Source organism: Salvelinus alpinus, chromosome 13, assembly GCF_045679555.1.
Source record: "Salvelinus alpinus chromosome 13, SLU_Salpinus.1, whole genome shotgun sequence".
NCBI classification, from domain to species: domain Eukaryota; kingdom Metazoa; phylum Chordata; class Actinopteri; order Salmoniformes; family Salmonidae; genus Salvelinus; species Salvelinus alpinus.
This window is the reverse complement of record NC_092098.1, coordinates 48,831,578-48,851,774: the sequence shown is the minus strand read 5'-3', so window position 1 is coordinate 48,851,774 and position 20,197 is coordinate 48,831,578. Positions and strand designations below refer to the sequence as shown.

At 42.1% G+C, this 20,197-nt stretch overlaps 1 protein-coding gene across 2 annotated transcripts in view; it reads left to right on the top strand.

Annotated features, from left to right (window-relative positions):
- Nucleotides 1-20,197, top strand: part of LOC139537861 (teneurin-2-like) — a 179,534-nt gene that overhangs the window by 42,385 nt on the left and 116,952 nt on the right. For both annotated transcript variants that reach the window (XM_071339712.1, XM_071339713.1), the window contains one exon: nt 12,673-12,911. In XM_071339712.1, coding sequence (XP_071195813.1) covers nt 12,673-12,911 — 239 coding nt within the window. The remainder of the gene's footprint in view (nt 1-12,672; nt 12,912-20,197) is intronic.

The following is a 20,197-nucleotide window of genomic DNA, read 5'->3' as shown; positions in this document are numbered from 1 at the left end:
AGAGGAATATAGGCCTACTGTATATAGGTTGTACAGTTTTTCACGTAACTTCTGTCTTACTCCAGGGCCCAGTCTCACCACATTCCAGAAATGAAATAATAAAATCTCCATTACTGAGAGCTGAGTCTCTCCCTCTCTCTCTCTCTCTCTCTCTCTCTCTCTCTCTCTCTCTCTCTCTCTCTCTCTCTCTCTCTCTCTCTCTCTCTCTCTCTCTCTCTCTCTCCAGATTGAATGTGCTCCTCCAGCAGTCAATTTCTCCTGAGGAGCCCAATTAAACTAGGTGTAGTGAGTAGCAACCACGTCTGCAATAGTGCTGTAGGCCTATTGGTGTTTCTCCTATATTCTCAACAACGGAATGCATAGCATGGACTTAGTCAATTTGCAAAGACATTTGTTATTAGCCTCATCTGGCATGTATGAGCCTGGCTTTCCCCTCGTGGTCCTCTGTAGCTCAGTTGGTAGAGCATAGTGCTTGCTATGCCAAGAAAGTGGGTTCAATTCCTAGGACTACCCATACTTAAAGTGTATGCACGCATGGCTGTTAGTCACTTTGGATAAAAGCATCTGCGAATTGGCATATACTACATTTACATAGTGTATGTAGGCTATTAAACAATGCTCAAAGTCTGCTCACAACGTAGTATAAAAGCTCATTGAGATGTTTAATGTTTTATGGCTCATGCAATATGAAGACCAAGCCACTGGTTATTGTGGTATTATTATGGTATTGTTATGGTATTGTGGTATTATTATGGTATTTTTATGGTATTGTGGTATTATTGTGGTATTATTATGGTATTGTAAGTCGCTCTGGCCAATTTGTAAGTCGCTCTGGATAAGAGCGTCTGCTAAATGACTTAAATGTAAATGTAAAATTATTGTGGTATTATTATGGTATTGTGGTATTATTATGGTATTGTGGTATTATTGTGGTATTGTGGTATTATTATGGTATTGTGGTATTATTATGGTATTATTGTGGTATTATTATGGTATTGTTATGGTATTGTGGTATTATTGTGGTATTATTATGGTATTGTGGTATTATTGTGGTATTATTATGGTATTGTGGTATTATTATGGTATTGTGGTATTATTGTGGTATTGTGGTATTATTATGGTATTGTGGTATTATTATGGTATTATTGTGGTATTATTATGGTATTATTGTGGTATTATTATGGTATTGTGGTGTTATTGTGGTGTTATTGTGGCATTATTGTGGTATTATTGTGGTATTATTATGGTATTACTGTGGTATTACTGTGGTATTATTGTGGTATTATTGTAGTGGGGTGCGTACTGGCGGCAGAGAAGTCAGGCGCAGGAGAGCGAAAACTGATTTACAACGGTGTTGTTTAATATCCATAAATCACCGTCAACAGAACAATACAAATAAATGGGTCAACCAAAACCCGTAATACCAGCATACCGTGCACAAGCACTACAAGAAACAATTACAGACAAGGACATGGGGGAGAACAGAGGGTTAAATACACAACATATAATTGATGGAATTGGAACCAGGTGTGATGGAAGACAAGACATAACCAATGGAAAATGAAAAGAGTATCAGCGATGGCTAGAAGGTCGGTGACGTCGACCGCCGAATGCCGCCCGAACAAGGAGAGGGACCAACTTCGGCAGAAGTCGTGACAATTATTGTGGTATTATTATGGTATTATTGTGGTATTATTATGGTATTATTGTGGTATTATTGTGATATTACTATGGTATTACTGTGGTATTATTGTGGTATTATTACGGTATTATTGTGGTATTTATGTGGTATTATTGTGGTATTATTACGGTATTATTGCAGTATTATTGTGGTATTACTGTGGTATTATTGTGGTATTGTGGTATTATTGTGGTATGGTGGTATTATTATGGTATTATTACGGTATTATTGTGGTATTATTGTGGTATTATGGTATTACTATGGTATTATTGTGGTATTATTGTGGTATTGTGGTATTATTATGGTATTACTATGGTATTACTGTGGTATTATTGTGGTATTGTGGTGTTATTGTGGTGTTGTTGTGGTATTGTTGTTGTGGTGTTGTGGTCCCGTGTGGCTCAGTTGGTAGAGCATGGCGTTTGCAACGCCAGGGTTGTGGGTTCATTCCCCACGGGGGGACCAGGATGAATATGTATGAACTTTCCAATTTGTAAGTCGCTCTGGATAAGAGCGTCTGCTAAATTACTTAAATGTAAATGTAAATGTATTACTATGGTATTATGGTGGTATTATTGTGGTATTATGGTATTATTGTGGTATTATGGTGTTATTGTGGTGTTATTGTGGTATTATGGTGTTATTGTGGTATTATGGTGTTATTGTGGTATTATGGTGTTATTGTGGTATTATGGTGTTGTTGTGGTGTTATTGTGGTATTATGGTGTTGTTGTGGTGTTGTTGTGGTATTATTGTGGTATTATTGTGGTATTATGGTGTTGTTGTGGTATTATTGTGGTATTATGGTGTTATTGTGGTATTATTATGGTGTTGCTGTGGTATTATTGCGGTACATACTGGTACTGTATTACCATGTAAATATTGAAAACTGCCACGTTAAATGGTTATGTGTTTGTTTGTAGCTTGTTCAATTTCCAAATGGGGGACTAATGTGAAATGCTTTTTTGTTCACTGTTTCAACCCCACTGAGACCCAGTCTCTCTGAGACCCAGTCTCTAAATCTCTTAACTGTGAGCTCAGTCTAGGAGAGACATCTTCTGAGCTACGCTATATAAATTATTTTTTATCTGTGTTCAAATGCCGCATTGTTAGTTGGCTGTTGTTGAAGTCTTCAAAGGTTGATTGATTGATTTTATTTGACAGTTTAAAAAAAGTACATATCTATCAGGGCCGGGACGATACCAGTATCGCAATACTCGTTAGCATCGTGGCAAGGAAACAAAACAAAAAAGCGGATTTAACTTCTTTATGAAAACAACCCTAATGTTGGAAACAAACATTATGTTGTCATCCAGATTCACATTCATTTATTTTCCAAGCTATAACACACAATATGTTACATACAGCAAGTTTTTAAAGGACCGACGTTTTTAAAGGACCAAATATTGCGATATTGGTATCGTCACAGCTCTAATATAGGCTACACGCAGTACATACATTAAAAACTAGTTAGGGATAACACAATTAAGTCAGTGACTTATTTCCTTTGTGGTCCCTTATATTGCATGGTGCAATACATTACATAGAGAAAACTATTGCAAGATCACTAAATCACTTCCAAAGGTAGTAAACCAAATGATAAACCAGCCACACTAGGGGGGTTTTTCTCTTGTACAGTGGGGAGAACAAGTATTTGATACACTGCCGATTTTGCAGGTTTTCCTACTTACAAAGCATGTAGAGGTCTGTAATTTTTATCATAGGTACACTTCAACTGTGAGAGACGGAATCTAAAACAAAAATCCAGAAAATCACATTGTATGATTTTTAAGTAATTAATTTGCATTTTATTGCAAGACATAAGTATTTGATCACCTTCCAACCAGTAAGAATTCCGGCTCTCACAGACCTGTTAGTTTTTCTTTAAGAAGCCCTCCTGTTCTCCACTCATTACCTGTATTAACTGCACCTGTTTGAACTCGTTACCTGTATAAAAGACACCTGTCCACACACTCAATCAAACAGACTCCAACCTCTCCACAATGGCCAAGACCAGAGAGCTGTGTAAGGACATCAGGGATAAAATTGTAGACCTGCACAAGGCTGGGATGGGCTACAGGACAATAGGCAAGCAGCTTGGTGAGAAGGCAACAACTGTTGGCGCAATTATTAGAAAATGAAAGAAGTTCAAGATGACGGTCAATCATCCTCGGTCTGGGGCTCCATGCAAGATCTCACCTCGTGGGGCATCAATGATCATGAGGAAGGTGAGGGATCAGCCCAGAACTACACGGCAGGACCTGGTCAATGACCTGAAGAGAGCTGGGACCACAGTCTCAAAGAAAACCATTAGTAACACACTATGCCGTCATGGATTAAAATACTGCAGCGCACGCAAGGTCCCCCTGCTCAAGCCAGGGCATGTCCAGGCCCGTCTGAAGTTTGCCAATGACCATCTGGATGATCCAGAGGAAGAATGGGAGAAGGTCATGTGGTCTGATGAGACAAAAATAGAGCTTTTTGCTCTAAACTCCACTCGACGTGTTTGGAGGAAGAAGAAGGATGAGTACAACCCCAAGAACACCATCCCAACCGTGAAGCGTGGAGGTGGAAACATCATTCTTTGGGGATGCTTTTCTGCAAAGGGGACAGGACGACTGCACCGTATTGAAGGGAGGATGGATGGGGCCATGTATCGCGAGATCTTGACCAACAACCTCCTTCCCTCAGTAAGAGCATTGAAGATGGGTCGTGGCTGGGTCTTCCAGCATGACAACGACCCGAAACACACAGCCAGGGAAACTAAGGAGTGGCTCCGTAAGAAGCATCTCAAGGTCCTGGAGTGGCCTAGCCAGTCTCCAGACCTGAACCCAATAGAAAATCTTTGGAGGGAGCTGAAAGTCCGTATTGCCCAGCGACAGCCCCGAAACCTGAAGGATCTGGAGAAGGTCTGTATGGAGGAGTGGGACAAAATCCCTGCTGCAGTGTGTGCAAACCTGGTCAAGAACTCCAGGAAACGTATGATCTCTGTAATTGCAAACAAAGGTTTCTGTACCAAATATTAAGTTCTGCTTTTCTGATGTATCAAATACTTACAGTGGGGAGAACAAGTATTTGATACACTGCCGATTTTGCAGGTTTTCCTACTTACAAAGCATGTAGAGGTCTGTCATTTTTATCATAGGTACACTTCAACTGTGAGAGACGGAATCTAAAACAAAAATCCAGAAAATCACATTGTATGATTTTTAAGTAATTAATTTGCATTTTATTGCATGACATAAGTATTTGATCACCTACCAACCAGTAAGAATTCCGGCTCTCACAGACCTGTTAGTTTTTCTTTAAGAAGCCCTCCTGTTCTCCACTCATTACCTGTATTAACTGCACCTGTTTGAACTCGTTACCTGTATAAAAGACACCTGTCCACACACTCAATCAAACAGACTCCAACCTCTCCACAATGGCCAAGACCAGAGAGCTGTGTAAGGACATCAGGGATAAATTGTAGACCTGTACAAGGCTGGGATGGGCTACAGGACAATAGCCAAGCAGCTTGGTGAGAAGGCAACAACTGTTGGCACAATTATTAGAAAATGGAAGAAGTTCAAGATGACGGTCAATCACCCTCGGTCTGGGGCTCCATGCAAGATCTCACCTCGTGGGGCATCAATGATCATGAGGAATGTGAGGGATCAGCCCAGAACTACACGGCAGGACCTGGTCAATGACCTGAAGAGAGCTGGGACCACAGTCTCAAAGAAAACCATTAGTAACACACTACGCCGTCATGGATTAAAATCCTGCAGCGCACGCAAGGTCCCCCTGCTCAAGCCAGCGCATGTCCAGGCCCGTCTGAAGTTTGCCAATGACCATCTGGATGATCCAGAGGAGGAATGGGAGAAGGTCATGTGGTCTGATGAGACAAAAATAGAGCTTTTTGCTCTAAACTCCACTCGCCGTGTTTGGAGGAATAGAAGGATGAGTACAACCCCAAGAACACCATCCCAACCGTGAAGCATGGAGGTGGAAACATCATTCTTTGGGGATGCTTTTCTGCAAAGGGGACAGGACGACTGCACCGTATTGAGGGGAGGATGGATGGGGCCATGTATCGCGAGATCTTGACCAACAACCTCCTTCCCTCAGTAAGAGCATTGAAGATGGGTCGTGGCTGTGTCTTCCAGCATGACAACGACCCGAAACACACAGCCAGGGCAACTAAGGAGTGGCTCCGTAAGAAGCATCTCAAGGTCCTGGAGTGGCCTAGCCAGTCTCCAGACCTGAACCCAATAGAAAATCTTTGGAGGGAGCTGAAAGTCCGTATTGCCCAGCGACAGCCCCGAAACCTGAAGGATCTGGAGAAGGTCTGTATGGAGGAGTGGGCCAAAATCCCTGCTGCAGTGTGTGCAAACCTGGTCAAGAACTACAGGAAACGTATGATCTCTGTAATTGCAAACTAAGGCTTCTGTACCAAATATTCAGTTCTGCTTTTCTGATGTATCAAATACTTATGTCATGCAATAAAATGCAAATTAATTACTTAAAAATCATACAATGTGATTTTCTGGATTTTTGTTTTAGATTCCTTCTCTCACAGTTGAAGTGTACCTATGATAAAAATTACAGACCTCTACATGCTTTGTAAGTAGGAAAACCTGCAAAATTGTCAGTGTATCAAATACTTGTTCTCCCCACTGTATGTCATGCAATAAAATGCAAATGAATTACTTAAAAATCATACAATGTGATTTTCTGGATTTTTGTTTTAGATTCCGTGTCTCACAGTTGAAGTGTACCTATGATAAATATTACAGACCTCTACATGCTTTGTAAGTAGGAAAACCTGCAAAATCGGCAGTGTATCAAATACTTGTTCTCCCCACTGTATATAGCCTCGTTATTGTTATTTTGTCTTACAATTTTTTTTAAACATTTTTCTTAGATTGTTGGGAAAGGGCTCGTAAGTAAGCATTTCACAGTAAAGTCTACACCGGTTGTATTCGGTGCATGTGGCAAATTTGATTTGATTTTGAACTCTCAAATCTTTTGATGTTGATTTTATTCGATTTAGATTGACTGGCTCTGGCACCTTCGTTGCGGTCAGGATGGTCCAGTGTCTTAACACCTAGCTGAGTGGGTTGCAGACAGATCTGCCCCTGCTTGCATACCATCCTGGAGGTTTTGGTATTGAGAGAGACCGATTGGCAGCTAGAACATCCAACAGTTCAGCCCTCCGTGCCTCGAATACCAACCAGGGTTCATTACAACATTTTGCAAAATGTCTCTTGCCCTTGATAGCTTTACCATGATGTCCTGGTATGTCTGGCAGAATACTAATAAGGCTTGACTCCAGTTGAATTCCTGTTCATTATCTGTAAAATCTCCATTTACTTGTTAATTGCTCTGGCTTTTCACGCCCTCCCCCAGGATGAGAGAAATGTTTCATGTAAAAGAGAAACTATCTGCCCTCCTATTTTATTCTGGCTTGGTTTGTATTCGTCAGTGGTTCTGTTTAACTGTCTGTGTGGGTATTAACTCCTCTGTGAGTGGCATGTTGTGACCAATTTGCAAACATGAGCAGGAAGGAAAGAAAATACTTTTACTGTAAGTGCTACTTAAAGGATGATAGACAAACATTTAGAAAAGTAAATACAAAAGACAAAAAAGACCAAACGTCTCATCTGAAACGGAATAGCGTATACCTAGTAGGTGAGATTGGTTTCTTTTTCTACACCGTAGAAAAAAATCGAATCATAATTCTAATGCAGCGTTAATGCTCTCTCTCCTCTGTTAAAATATGCAGGTATTTGATATTGCGTGTTGTCTAAAGCAATTCACGTTTGAAGGCCTTTTATTATGGGTTCATTTTGTCCTATAAGGCATTTGGTTGGTATTTTCACTGCAGGTCAACTGTCGGCTATAACCTTCATATAATGTACTTAGTCACAATGAAATTGATGATTCAGAACTGAAGGTAATGTGAGGAGGTATGTGAACTGAAGGTAATGTGAGGAGGTATGTGAACTGAAGGTAATGTGAGGAGGTATGTGAACTGAAGATAATGTGAGGAGGTATGTGAACTGAAGATAATGTGAGGAGGCATGTGAACTGAATGTAATGTGAGGAGGCATGTGAACTGAAGATAATGTGAGGAGGTATGTGAACTGAAGGTAATGTGAGGAGGAATGTAAACTGAAGATAATGTGAGGATGTATGTGAACTGAAGGTAATGTGAGGAGGTATGTGAACTGAAGGTAATGTGAGGAGGTATGTGAACTGAAGATAATGTGAGGAGGCATGTGAACTGAAGGTAATGTGAGGAGGCATGTGAACTGAAGGTAATGTGAGGAGGCATGTGAACTGAAGGTAATGTGAGGAGGTATGTGAACTGAAGGTAATGTGAGGAGGCATGTGAACTGAATGTAATGTGAGGAGGCATGTGAACTGAAGGTAATGTGAGGAGGTATGTGAACTGAAGATAATGTGAGGAGGCATGTGAACTGAAGATAATGTGAGGAGGCATGTGAACTGAAGATAATGTGAACAGGTATGTGAACTGAAGGTAATGTGAGGAGGCATGTGAACTGAAGATAATGTGAGGAGGTATGTGAACTGAAGGTAATGTGAGGAGGCATGTGTCACGTTCCTGACCTATTTCTGTTAGTTTGTTGTATGTGTTAGTTGGTCAGGACGTGAGTTTGGGTGGGCATTCTATGTTGTCTGTTTCTATGTTGGTTTAAGGGTTGCCTGGTATGGCTCTCAATTAGAGGCAGGTGTTTGGCGTTCCTCTAATTGAGAGTCATATTTAGGTAGGTTGTTTCACAGTGTTCGTTGTGGGTGGTTGTCTCCTGTGTCTGTATGTATGTTAGCACCCAGCCCCAGCCCAAGCCTTGTTGTGAACATATATTTTTCTCTTGTTGGATTTTCCAGAGGTTCTCTGGTTTTGTTCTTTTGTATTTTGGATTAGTCTTTTAGGTTTGTTTTTTCCCTTGCTGTTTTTACCACTTCTGTCAGGACCCGGTGCGAGAAACAGTCACTAAATCGGCAGAACCCAGAAGATGAGGCAGACACAGCAGTACTAGAGATGGTGGTTTAATAAAAAAAATAGATAACTTCCAAAATACAAAGAAAATCCACAAAGTGGTAAAAACAGCAAGGGAAAAAACAAACCTAAAAGACTAATCCAAAATACAAAAGAACAAAACCAGAGAACCTCTGGAAAATCCAACAAGAGAAAAATATATGTTCACAACAAGGCTTGGGCTGGGGCTGGGTGCTAACATACATACAGACACAGGAGACAACCACCCACAACGAACACTGTGAAACAACCTACCTAAATATGACTCTCAATTAGAGGAACGCCAAACACCTGCCTCTAATTGAGAGCCATACCAGGCAACCCTTAAACCAACATAGAAACAGACAACATAGAATGCCCACCCAAACTCACGTCCTGACCAACTAACACATACAACAAACTAACAGAAATAGGTCAGGAACGTGACAGCATGTGAACTGAAGATAATGTGAGGAGGTATGTGAACTGAAGGTAATGTGAGGAGGCATGTGAACTGAAGATAATGTGAGGAGGTATGTAAACTGAAGATAATGTGAGGATGCATGTGAACTGAAGGTAATGTGAGGAGGCATGTGAACTGAAGGTAATGTGAGGAGGTATGTGAACTGAAGATAATGTGAGGAGGTATGTGAACTGAAGGTAATGTGAGGAGGTATGTGAACTGAAGGTAATGTGAGGAGGTATGTGAACTGAAGATAATGTGAGGAGGCATGTGAACTGAATGTTATCTTGGGCTAAAGTGGTATTGTAATAACTGCTGAATAGCATGTTTATTTCACTGTTGACAGATTTGGACCCCACACTGCCTTCTTTGTCATGTCAGGAGAGATAATATGATCTAGTGTATGTTGTGAGAACATTGTGTTGTATGATTCAAATGATAATACCCACACGTAATAAACTGTGATTTATCATCCATCTCCTCTCGTCACTCTATTTAGTACTTGTCAAAGCCATTATACTATCTCTGTTTTGCTTTGCAAAGCTGTCTCTGATAACGGCTATATAACTAGTTCCCTGGTGGATAAAATATGATTGATTTATGGATTAATTTACCTGCCGCCTGCCATGTTGCAATTAACATGCATCTAGCTGAGATGATATTCTCTCCACTAACGCAGTGTGATGTGATGGCCGCGGGAAGCGGCCTGCCTGCCTGCCTGTCACCATGGTACAAGCCATTAATCAGGCAGCTTCGGCGGGCAAGCCAGGCTAAGGGGCAGGATGCTAACCTCGGCCATGTTTTCATTAGTGCACGGACACAGCTGTTAGGAGGGCTGCTGGGGGAGACGGGTCAGAGGTCCCATTGTCACTCCTTTCCCAGTGTAATACATTCTCAGGTTGCCGCGGTGACACCGCTTTTCACTGTCTTCATCCCCTTTATACTTAGGAGTATAGGCAATGATACTCTGAGGCCTGGGCAATGATACTCTGAGGCCTGGGCAATGATACTCTGAGGCCTGGGCAATGATACTCTGAGGCCTGGGCAATGATACTCTGAGGCCTGGAGAATGATACTCTGAGGCCCTTTAGAATGATACTCTGAGGCCCTTTAGAATGATACTCTGAGGCCCTTTAGAATGATACTCTGAGGCCTGGAGAATGATACTCTGAGGCCCTTTAGAATGATACTCTGAGGCCCTTTAGAATGATACTCTGAGGCCCTTTAGAATGATACTCTGAGGCCTGGGCAATGATACTCTGAGGCAGTAACGGCCAACTGGAAAGTCAGCATGTGTGCATCGTAGTAGGCTGAACTCATATTTAACACAGCCAAAAATGGGGATCAACCCATCAAATACATCAAACATATCCTTTGATGTAATCCCTTTGATCACCCCTCGCAGTTTCTCTGTTAATATAAGACATATATACACAGTATATTTAATATATTATGTTCAGAACAAACCATCACTCAAGGTGTTTATTTGACTTTACACAGGTGGGAGATTATTAGAGTGAATTGAAGGTTGATTATTAGGTCACATTTTAGAGACCTTGGGATTAGTGGGGTGTGTGTTGATCTCAGCAGCTAGCCATCATTTGATATTGACTGGTGGGGGAGACAGGCTAGTCAGCCCACTTTATCAGCACTATTCCAGGTGAGGAATGCCGATATACAATCATCATGGCTATGAAAAACAGGCTCTTGCCTTGAGCAGGTTTCACAGTTGACCTTGACTGCCTGTAAAGCCCAGTGTTAAACTGATCCCAAATGTAAAGACTGACAGAGACACGTTGAGGTAGGGCCTTGAGTTATGAGATGTACACACGCCTCCTACACTTTGTTTTTGCAACTAACCATTTTTTTCCCCCTCACACAGCCTCACTTTTTCTCTCACTCATATCTATGTCATTCTATTCCTTTCTCACCCCATTAAATTATTTCTGAGCTGACGCTGTCATTTGAACCAAACCGGTGAATTAAGAATTGAGTGAGGCTTGACACCTACTTCAAAGGAGCGCTCTTTTCCTTTACAACTCATAGTCAATTTAACAAACATCTTTTACATATTTCCTCCTTATTTTGTACTAGTTTTTCCCAGACCTTTCCCATCCTTGGCGTTCTCAAGTAGTTGGTGGTTGGTTGAGAGACGAGCTGTGGAGAGCCTGTTAGCGTTACTGTCAGTGTACTCCTGCTAGGATTGATCAGACCCCATGAAGACCTTACCTCAGGAGAAGAGACTCTTTAATTGGTAGATATCCACCGTTGATCTAGTCACTGCTTCTCAAACTGAGGAGAGGAGAAGAAACTGTCATCTTTTTGTGTGGAAGTGAATAAATCAAATCAAATTTTATTTGTCACATGCGCCGAATACAACAGGTGTAGTAGACCTTACAGTGAAATGCTTACTTACAAGCCCTTAACTAACAATGCAGTTTAAGAAAATAGAGTTAAGAAAATATTTACTAAATAAACAAAACAAAAAAAGTAACACAATAAAATAACAATAACGAGGCTACGTACAGGGAGTAGCGGTACCGAGTCACTATTACAGAGTAGAAGGAGGAAGATGGAGTTTGGGGTGTGTGGTGATTTGATGTGATGTGGGGGGAGGGGCTGTTGAAGTGGAAAGGGAGAGATCAGTAAGAGAGTTATAGCTTCCCTCAGTTGTTGGAGGTGAGAGAGAGATGGGGGGGGGGGGGGTCGTTTTGGGCTTCCTTCCCCATCCGGCCTGGAGATGTGGAAGGAGATCTGAGAGGAGAGTGCTTCTGGGTTTAGTGTGGGGAAGCAGCTTGTGAGAGCTTCTGACCGGCATCAAAGCGGCATGGTCAACTGTCTTCCACTTTCATCCCAATCCCATCTGCCTTCTCGTGGACCTCCCCTGGCCCGCCGCCCACCTGGCGCAGGGCACTGGCTTGGCACTGTGGTCTGCCCATAGCCAAGCCGGGCACCGGACACGGCCCACAGAGTCAGACTGGCTCTCTGACTGTAAAGAGGGCAATGAGGTGCTGGGGGAGAGATACTGTTAAAACAGACTGACTTAACTACAGTATTTACTAAGCTTTTATATTGGTATATTTGCAGTACGTTGTTTTAGGTAGAAATGAGACTGATGACAACGAAGAAGCAGTTCATTCTTATTCTCTCTAAGCACTAACGACGATAATGACCATCATCAAATGCTGGGTAGGCGTCTGGAAGGAGATATGAAACAATCTTTATATTCTGTATGCTTTTAGCTGTATAATTCGGTGTCTCTAGACCAATTTGAAGTGTGAATAAGTTTTAAGAATAAGAAAATCAATGCATGTAAATGACCGGTGAATAATTGCTGCTGGAATATAGAGGAGCACTTCATTGCTCCAGATGTCTCATTATATTCAGAAAGCGACTGTTCACTCCAACGCAATTTACACATTCTATTGGTAATAGAGACCATGTAGCAGCTGATTCTAACTCTCTGTGTCCTCTCTTTCTCTCTCTTTCTCTCCATCGCTGTAGGCATTTCCTGTTTAAAACACCGTCCGGGACCACTCCCCTGTTCAGCAGCTCGTCTCCAGGGTACCCGCTGACATCTGGGACCGTCTACTCCCCCCCGCCGCGGCTGCTACCCAGAAACACCTTCTCTAGGAGCTCCTTCAAGCTGAAGAAACCCTCCAAGTACTGCAGCTGGAAATGTGCTGCCGTGTCGGCCATCGCTGCTGCCGTCCTGCTGGTCGTGCTGCTCTCCTACTTCATAGGTAGGCTACAATACAGTACAATACAGAACAGTACAATTCAATACAGTACAATACAGTACAATACAGAACAGTACAGTACAATACAGTACAATACAGTACAATACAGAACAGTACAATTCAATACAGTACAATACAATACAATACAGTACAATACAATACAATACAGTACAATACAGAACAGTACAGTACAATACAGAACAGTACAATTCAATACAGTACAATACAATACAATACAGTACAATACAGAACAGTACAGTACAATACAATACAGTACAATACAGTACAATACAGAACAGTACAATTCAATACAGTACAATACAATACAGTACAATACAGTACAGTACAGTACAATACAGAACAGTACAATTCAATACAGTACAATACAATACAATACAAGTACAATACAGTACAGTACAGTACAATACAGTACAATTCAATACAGTACAATTCAATACAATACAGTACAATACAATACAGTACAGTACAGTACAGTGCAATACAATTGGGTACAATACAGTACAGTACAGTACAATACAGTACAGTACAGTACAATACAGTACAGCAGGCCCCCTTGTTATTGTGATACGCTATCTTCTGCAGTGGTGGAAAAGTCATACTTGAGTGAAGGTAAAGATACATTCATAGAAAATGACTCTGGTAAAAGTCACCAAGTAAAATGCTTTTTGAGTAAAAGTCTAAAAGTAGCTGGTTTCAAATGTACTTAAGTACAGTGGTGGAAAAAGTACTAAATTCTCATACTCATCCCGAGTGGCACAGCGGTCTAAGGCACTGCATCTCAGTGCTAGAGGCATCACTACAGACACCCTGGTTTGAATCCAGATTGTATCACAACCGGCCGTGATTGGGAATCCCATAGGGCAGCGCACAATAGGCCCAGCATCATCTGGTGTAGGCCGTCATTGTAAATAATAATTTGTTCTTAACTGACTTGCCTGGTTAAATACATGTTAAATAAAAAGTGGAACTGACAGCATTTTAGCAATATGAAATCTTATTCAAATCTGTTCATATACACCCCTAGGAATAATATCAATTTTTTTGTACATTTTTGTACATTTTCTGACAAGCATGCACATATAGTAGATATGGACATTTTCACATTTTCAGAAATCCATAGAATGTTTGGGAACGACGTAGAGTAAAGCATTTGTGAAAATTCTATAGCAATATAGAGTGGGAAAGCAGCTGTGGTTTTGGACAATTAATAGACACTGCAGCAAATAAAACCTAATAAAAACATCTGTCTCGTCCAGGACCATGGAGTCTATAGACCGGTGCGCCATAGCCAATCAGAGCTACAGTAGGCCTTTATGCAAATACGCCATTTGCCACACGGGTCTGCCATCATTCACTTTGAACTGGACTGTGTGTTTACAGGCAGTAGCAACAGCATGACTAGCATCATTAGAACGAACACATTCGCCAAAAGCCACAAAATACACCTGAATGGATCTTTGCAAATATGTAAATACCGCGGGAGAGATCTTACATTTGGGAACTTTACAGTCCAATTGATCAAACAACCATGTACAGGTAGGCCATCTCTCCCTCAGTTATGCACATCAACAAAAATAAGATCAACAACTAATGGTAGCCAAAGCGAGATGAGCTCAAATCTAACGAGAGAACATTAGATAAACCCTCTCAAACGTTTTCATCTAAGTTAGTTGGACGCCAAAATTGCACTGATAAACGATGGGGAATAGTAGCCTGCTTGTCCTTCTGCAGTTTGTCAATACATGCTTGTCCCAACCCACATGTTGACAACTGAATGGGAACTTGCCTGCCCGCCCATTTGATCGATGCCAAATACATTTGATTGACAACTTAAGGTGCGTTCGTAAATTGCCTCCAGTGTGTCTGCGTGCGCTCTGGGTCGTTTGTAAATTCAGAGCGTTTTCAGATTGTCTGAGTGCCCACTGCAGTATTGACACTGGACGCTCTGGCCAAGAAGTAGGGTTGATCTGGGCGTTATTCACAACGGCAGTCAAGCACCCAAGCTAACTTGCTAAAGTTGGCTAGCTTTCTAGACTTCCAGACACAAATGAGAGAACACCTCACTCTGACCATTTTAATCGCCCTAGCAGAGCTGGTTAGACTGTTTACATGTTATCAAAATCGTTAGTGACTAACTGTGCTGCTGGCAACAATTTAATAACTTTTTTTGCAGATGTTTACTGACATCGGTCATATTCAACAGGTGTTGCATGTTCGTAAATTCAGCAGTTATTCTGCGCTCTGGCACACAGATGAGAGTGCTCTGAAATCGGTGTAGATAGCATCAAATCAAATCAAGTTTATTTTATATAGCCCTTCGTACATCAGCTAATATCTCGAAGTGCTGTACAGAAACCCAGCCTAAAACCCCAAACAGCAAGCAATGCAGGTGTAGAAGCACGGTGGCTAGGAAAAACTCCCTAGAAAGGTCAAAACCTAGGAAGAAACCTAGAGAGGAACCAGGCTATGAGGGGTGGCCAGTCCTCTTCTGGCTGTGCCGGGTGGAGATTATAACAGAACTATGCCAAGATGTTCAAAATATTCATAAGTGACAAGCATGGTCAAATAATAATCATGAATAATTTTCAGTTGGCTTTTCATAGCCGATCATTAAGAGTTGAAAATAGCAGGTCTGGGACAGGTGGCGGTTCCATAACCGCAGGCAGAACAGTTGAAACTGGAATAGCAGCAAGGCCAGGTGGACTGGGGACAGCAAGGAGTCATCATGCCCGGTAGTCCTGACGTATGGTCCTAGGGCTCAGGTCCTCCGAGAGAGAGAAAGAAAGAGAGAATTAGAGAGAGCCAAGATTTTCAAAATGTTCATAAATGACAAGCATGGTCAAATAATAATCAGGAATAAATATCAGTTGGCTTTTCATAGCCGATCATTAAGAGTTGAAAACAGCAGGTCTGGGACAGGTAGGGGTTCCATAACCGCAGGCAGAACAGCTGAAACTGGAATAGCAGCAAGGCCAGGCGGACTGGGGACAGCAAGGAGTCATCATGCCCGGTTTGCCGTGACGTATGGTCCTAGGGCTCAGGTCCTCCGAGAGAGAGAAAGAAAGAGAGAAGGAGAGAATTAGAGAGAGCCAAGATTTTCAAAATGTTCATAAATGACAAGCATGGTCAAATAATCATCAGGAATAAATATCAGTTGGCTTTTCATAGCCGATCATTAAGAGTTGAAAACAGCAGGTCTGGGACAGGTAGGGGTTCCATAACCGCAGGCAGAACAGCTGAAACTGGAATAGCAGCAAGGCCAGGCGGACTGGGGACAGCAAGGAGTCATCATGCCCGGTTTGCCGTGACGTATGGTCCTAGGGCTCAGGTTCTCCGAGAGAGAGAAAGAAAGAGAGAACGAGAGAATTAGAGAGAGCATACTTAAATTCACACAGGACACTGGATAAGATAGGAGAAGTACTCCAGGTATAAGCCCCCCGACACATAAACTACTGCAGCATAAATACTGGAGGCTGAGACAGGAGGGGTCAGGAGACACTGTGGCCCCATCAGAAGAAACCCCCGGACAGGGCCAAACAGGAAGGATATAACCCCACCCACTTTGCCAAAGCACAGCCCCCACACCACTAGAGGGATATCTTCAACCACCAACTTACAATCCTGAGACAAGGCCGAGTATAGCCCACAAAGATCTCCACCACAGCACAAACCAAGGGGGGGCGCCAACCCAGACAGGAAGATCACGTCAGTAACTCAACCCACTCAAGTGACGCACCCCTCCCAGGGACGGCATGAAAGAGCACCAGTAAGCCAGTGACTCAGCCCCTGTAATAGGGTTAGAGGCAGAGAAATCCCAGTGGAGAGAGGGGAACCGGCCAGGCAGAGACAGCAAGGGCGGTTCGTTGCTCCAGAGCCTTTCCGTTCACCTTCACACTCCTGGGCCAGACTACACTCAATCATATGACCTACTGAAGAGATAAGTCTTCAGTAAAGACTTAAAGGTTGAGACCGAGTCTGCGTCTCTCACATGGGTAGGCAGACCGTTCCATAAAAATGGAGATCTATAGGAGAAAGCCCTGCCTCCCGCTGTTTGCTTAGAAATTCTAGGGACAATTAGGAGGCCTGCGTCTTGTGACCGTAGCGTACGTATAGGTATGTACGGCAGGACCAACTCGGAAAGATAGGTAGGAGCAAGCCCATGTAACGCTTTATAGGTTAACAGTAAAACCTTGAAATCAGCCCTTGCCTTAACAGGAAGCCAGTGTAGGGAAGCTAGCACTGGAGTAATATGATCAAATTTCTTGGTTCTAGTCAGGATTCTAGCAGCCGTATTTAGCACTAACTGAAGTTTATTTAGTGCTTTATCCGGGTAGCCGGAAAGCAGAGCATTGCAGTAGTCTAACCTAGAAGTAACAAATGCATGGCTAAATTTTTCTGCATAATTTTTGGACAGAAAATTTCTGATTTTTGCAATGTTACGTAGATGGAAAAAAGCTGTCCTTGAAACAGTCTTGATATGTTCGTCAAAAGAGAGATCAGGGTCAAGAGTAACGCCGAGGTCCTTCACAATTTTATTTGAGACGACTTTACAACCATCAAGATTAATTGTCAGATTTAACAGAAGATCTCTTTGTTTCTTGGGACCTAGAACAAGCATCTCTGTTTTGTCCGAGTTTAAAAGTAGAAAGTTTGCAGCCATCCACTTCCTTATGTCTGAAACACAGGCTTCTAGCGAGGGCAATTTTGGGGCTTCACCATGTTTCATTGAAATGTACAGCTGTGTGTCATCCGCATAGCAGTGAAAGTTAACATTATGTTTTCGAATAACATCCCCAAGAGGTAAAAAATATAGTGAAAACAATAGTGGTCCTAAAACAAAACCTTGTGGAACACCGAAATGTACAGTTGATTTGTCAGAGGACAAACCATTCACAGAGACAAACTGATATCTTTCCGACAGGTAAGATCTAAACCAGGCCAGAACTTGTCCGTGTAGACCAATTTGGGTTTCCAGTCTCTCCAAAAGAATGTGGTGATCGATGGTGTCAAAGGCAGCACTAAGGTCTAGTAGCACGAGGACAGATGCAGAGCCTCGGTCTGACGCCATTAAAATGTCATTTACCACCTTCACAAGTGCAGTCTCAGTGCTATGATGGGGTCTAAAACCAGACTGAAGCATTTCGTATACATTGTTTGTCTTCAGGAAGGCAGTGAGTTGCTGTGCAACAGCTTTTCCTAAAAAATTTGAGAGGAATGGAAGATTCGATATAGGCCGATAGTTTTTTATATTTTCCAGGTCAAGGTTTGGCTTTTTCAAGAGAGGCTTTATTACTGCCACTTTTAGTGAGTTTGGTACACATCCGGTGGATAGAGAGCCGTTTATTATGTTCAACATAGGAGGGCCAAGCACAGGAAGCAGCTCTTTCAGTAGTTTAGTAGGAATAGGATCCAGTATGCAGCTTGAAGGTTTAGAGGCCATGATTATTTTCATCATTGTGTCAAGAGATATAGTACTAAAACACTTAAGTGTCTCTCCCGATCCCAGGCCCTGGCAGAGCTGTGCAGATCCAGGACAGCTAAGCCCTGGAGGAATATGCAGATTTAAAGAGGAGTCCGTAATTTGCTTTCTAATGATCATGATTTTTTCCTCAAAGAAGTTCATGAATTTATTACTGCTGAAGTGAAAGCCATCCTCTCTTGGGGAATGCTGCTTTTTAGTTAGCTTTGCAACAGTATCAAAAAGAAATTTTGGATTGTTCTTATTTTCCTCAATTAAGTTGGAAAAGTAGGATGATCGAGCAGCAGTGAGGGCTCTTCGGTACTGCACGGTACTGTCTTTCCAAGCTAGTCGGAAGACTTCCAGTTTGGTGTGGCGCCATTTCCGTTCCAATTTTCTGGAAGCTTGCTTCAAAGCTCGGGTATTTTCTGTATACCAGGGAGCTAGTTTCTTATGACAAATGTTTTTCGTTTTTAGGGGTGCAACTGCATCTAGGGTATTGCGCAAGGTTAAATTGAGTTCCTCAGTTAGGTGGTTAACTGATTTTTGTCCTCTGACGTCCTTGGGTAGGCAGAAGGAGTCTGGAAGGGCGTCAAGGAATTTTTGTGTTGTCTGAGAATTTATAGCACGACTTTTGATGCTCCTTGGTTGGGGTCTGAGCAGATTATTTGTTGCGATTGCAAACGTAATAAAATGGTGGTCCGACAGTCCAGGATTATGAGGAAAAACATTAACATTATCTACAACATTTATTCCATGGGACAAAACTAGGTCCAGAGTATGACTGTGGCAGTGAGTAGGTCCAGAGACATGTTGGACAAAACCCACTGAGTCGATGATGGCTCCGAAATACTTTTGGAGTGGGTCTGTGGACTTCTCCATATGAATATTAAAATCACCAAAAATTAAAATATGATCTGCTATGACTACAAGGTCTGATAGGAATTCAGGGAACTCAGAGAGGAACGCTGTATATAGCCCAGGAGGCCTATAAACAGTAGCTATAAAAAGTGATTGAGTAGGCTGCATAGATTTCATGACTAGAAGCTCAAAAGACGAAAACGTCATTTTTTTTTTTGTAAATTGAAATTTGCTATCGTAAATGTTAGCAACACCTCCGCCTTTGCGGGATGCACGGGGGATATGGTCACTAGTGTAACCAGGAGGTGAGGCCTCATTTAACACAGTAAATTCATCAGGCTTAAGCCATGTTTCAGTCAGGCCAATCACATCAAGATTATGATCAGTGATTAGTTCATTGACTATAACTGCCTTTGAAGTGAGGGATCTAACATTAAGTAACCCTATTTTGAGATGTGAGGTATCACGATCTCTTTCAATAATGGCAGGAATGGAGGAGGTCTTAGCTCGAGTGAATTTACGAACGGAAGGGATATGCTGACTGGATAACAGTTGTTCAAGTTCAGCATAGCTAGCTAACGTTAGCTAACTAGCAAAGCGATTCACATTTCTTGCTAGCTAACCAAATGACACCTGCATCTCTAGCTGTAGCCACCAAAAAAACGAAAGTCGGACCCATCCAATGACATGACATCCTCCCAGCAGGTAACTAGCTAATGTTAGGCACCGTGTTTTTAGCTTGATAAATAAATAGCTAAATAAATAGATACGCTAGCCTATTAGCCGTGACTGACTTGTGATCGTTGCCCTTACTAGTTTGATTGCATTGACATTCCCAGCCTTAGTTATATTCGTCCGTTTTTGTCCAAAATATTGAAGCTGAAACAGTGCATCCTGAATGGAGGCAGCAAACAACATACCAGGCCAGCTGGGATTTACAACCTGGTAG